The 444-nt window shown below is 68.2% G+C and overlaps 1 protein-coding gene across 1 annotated transcript in view; it reads right to left on the reverse strand.

Annotated features, from left to right (window-relative positions):
- The window catches only part of JADE2 (jade family PHD finger 2), a 72,423-nt gene that overhangs the window by 726 nt on the left and 71,253 nt on the right, over nt 1-444 (reverse strand). The window contains 2 exon segments of the mRNA XM_010145374.1: nt 15-268; nt 271-433. Coding sequence (XP_010143676.1) covers nt 15-268; nt 271-433 — 417 coding nt within the window.

The following is a 444-nucleotide window of genomic DNA, read 5'->3' on the forward strand; positions in this document are numbered from 1 at the left end:
GGGCGCTGGCGGGCTGGGGGGGCGGGGCCCGCCGAGTCCCTCGGCTCTCCTTTGGTAATTTGAACCGCACGGCGGTTTTGGGGCTACCTACGGAGTCAGGCACTTTGGCCGCGGGGCTGGGCTCCGGCTGAGCGCAGCGGGGCGTCTCCTCCTCCTCCTCCTCCTCCCTGCTGACGCAGCCCCTCGCCCCGGCTGGGGGGTGAGGCTCGCCGGCTTTCGGGAGAGAGCCCTTCTTGGCCGCCTTTTTCACCTCGCCCGTCCCTTTGCGCGGTCGGTGGGAAGCCTCGCCGCCCCCTTCTCCGACTTGCTCGCTCTGGAATCCGGAGTGAAGGGCTTGGCTGCATCATCCGACAAGTCGCTGGTGTTGTTAGTCCAGCGCTCCGAGCTCTCTGCGTGGCTCCCACCCGTGGCGGGGGGGCTGCTCCTGGGAAGACTTTTCTTTGT

This window comes from Buceros rhinoceros, unplaced genomic scaffold (assembly GCF_000710305.1).
Source record: "Buceros rhinoceros silvestris isolate BGI_N320 unplaced genomic scaffold, ASM71030v1 scaffold11121, whole genome shotgun sequence".
Lineage (NCBI taxonomy): Eukaryota > Metazoa > Chordata > Aves > Bucerotiformes > Bucerotidae > Buceros > Buceros rhinoceros.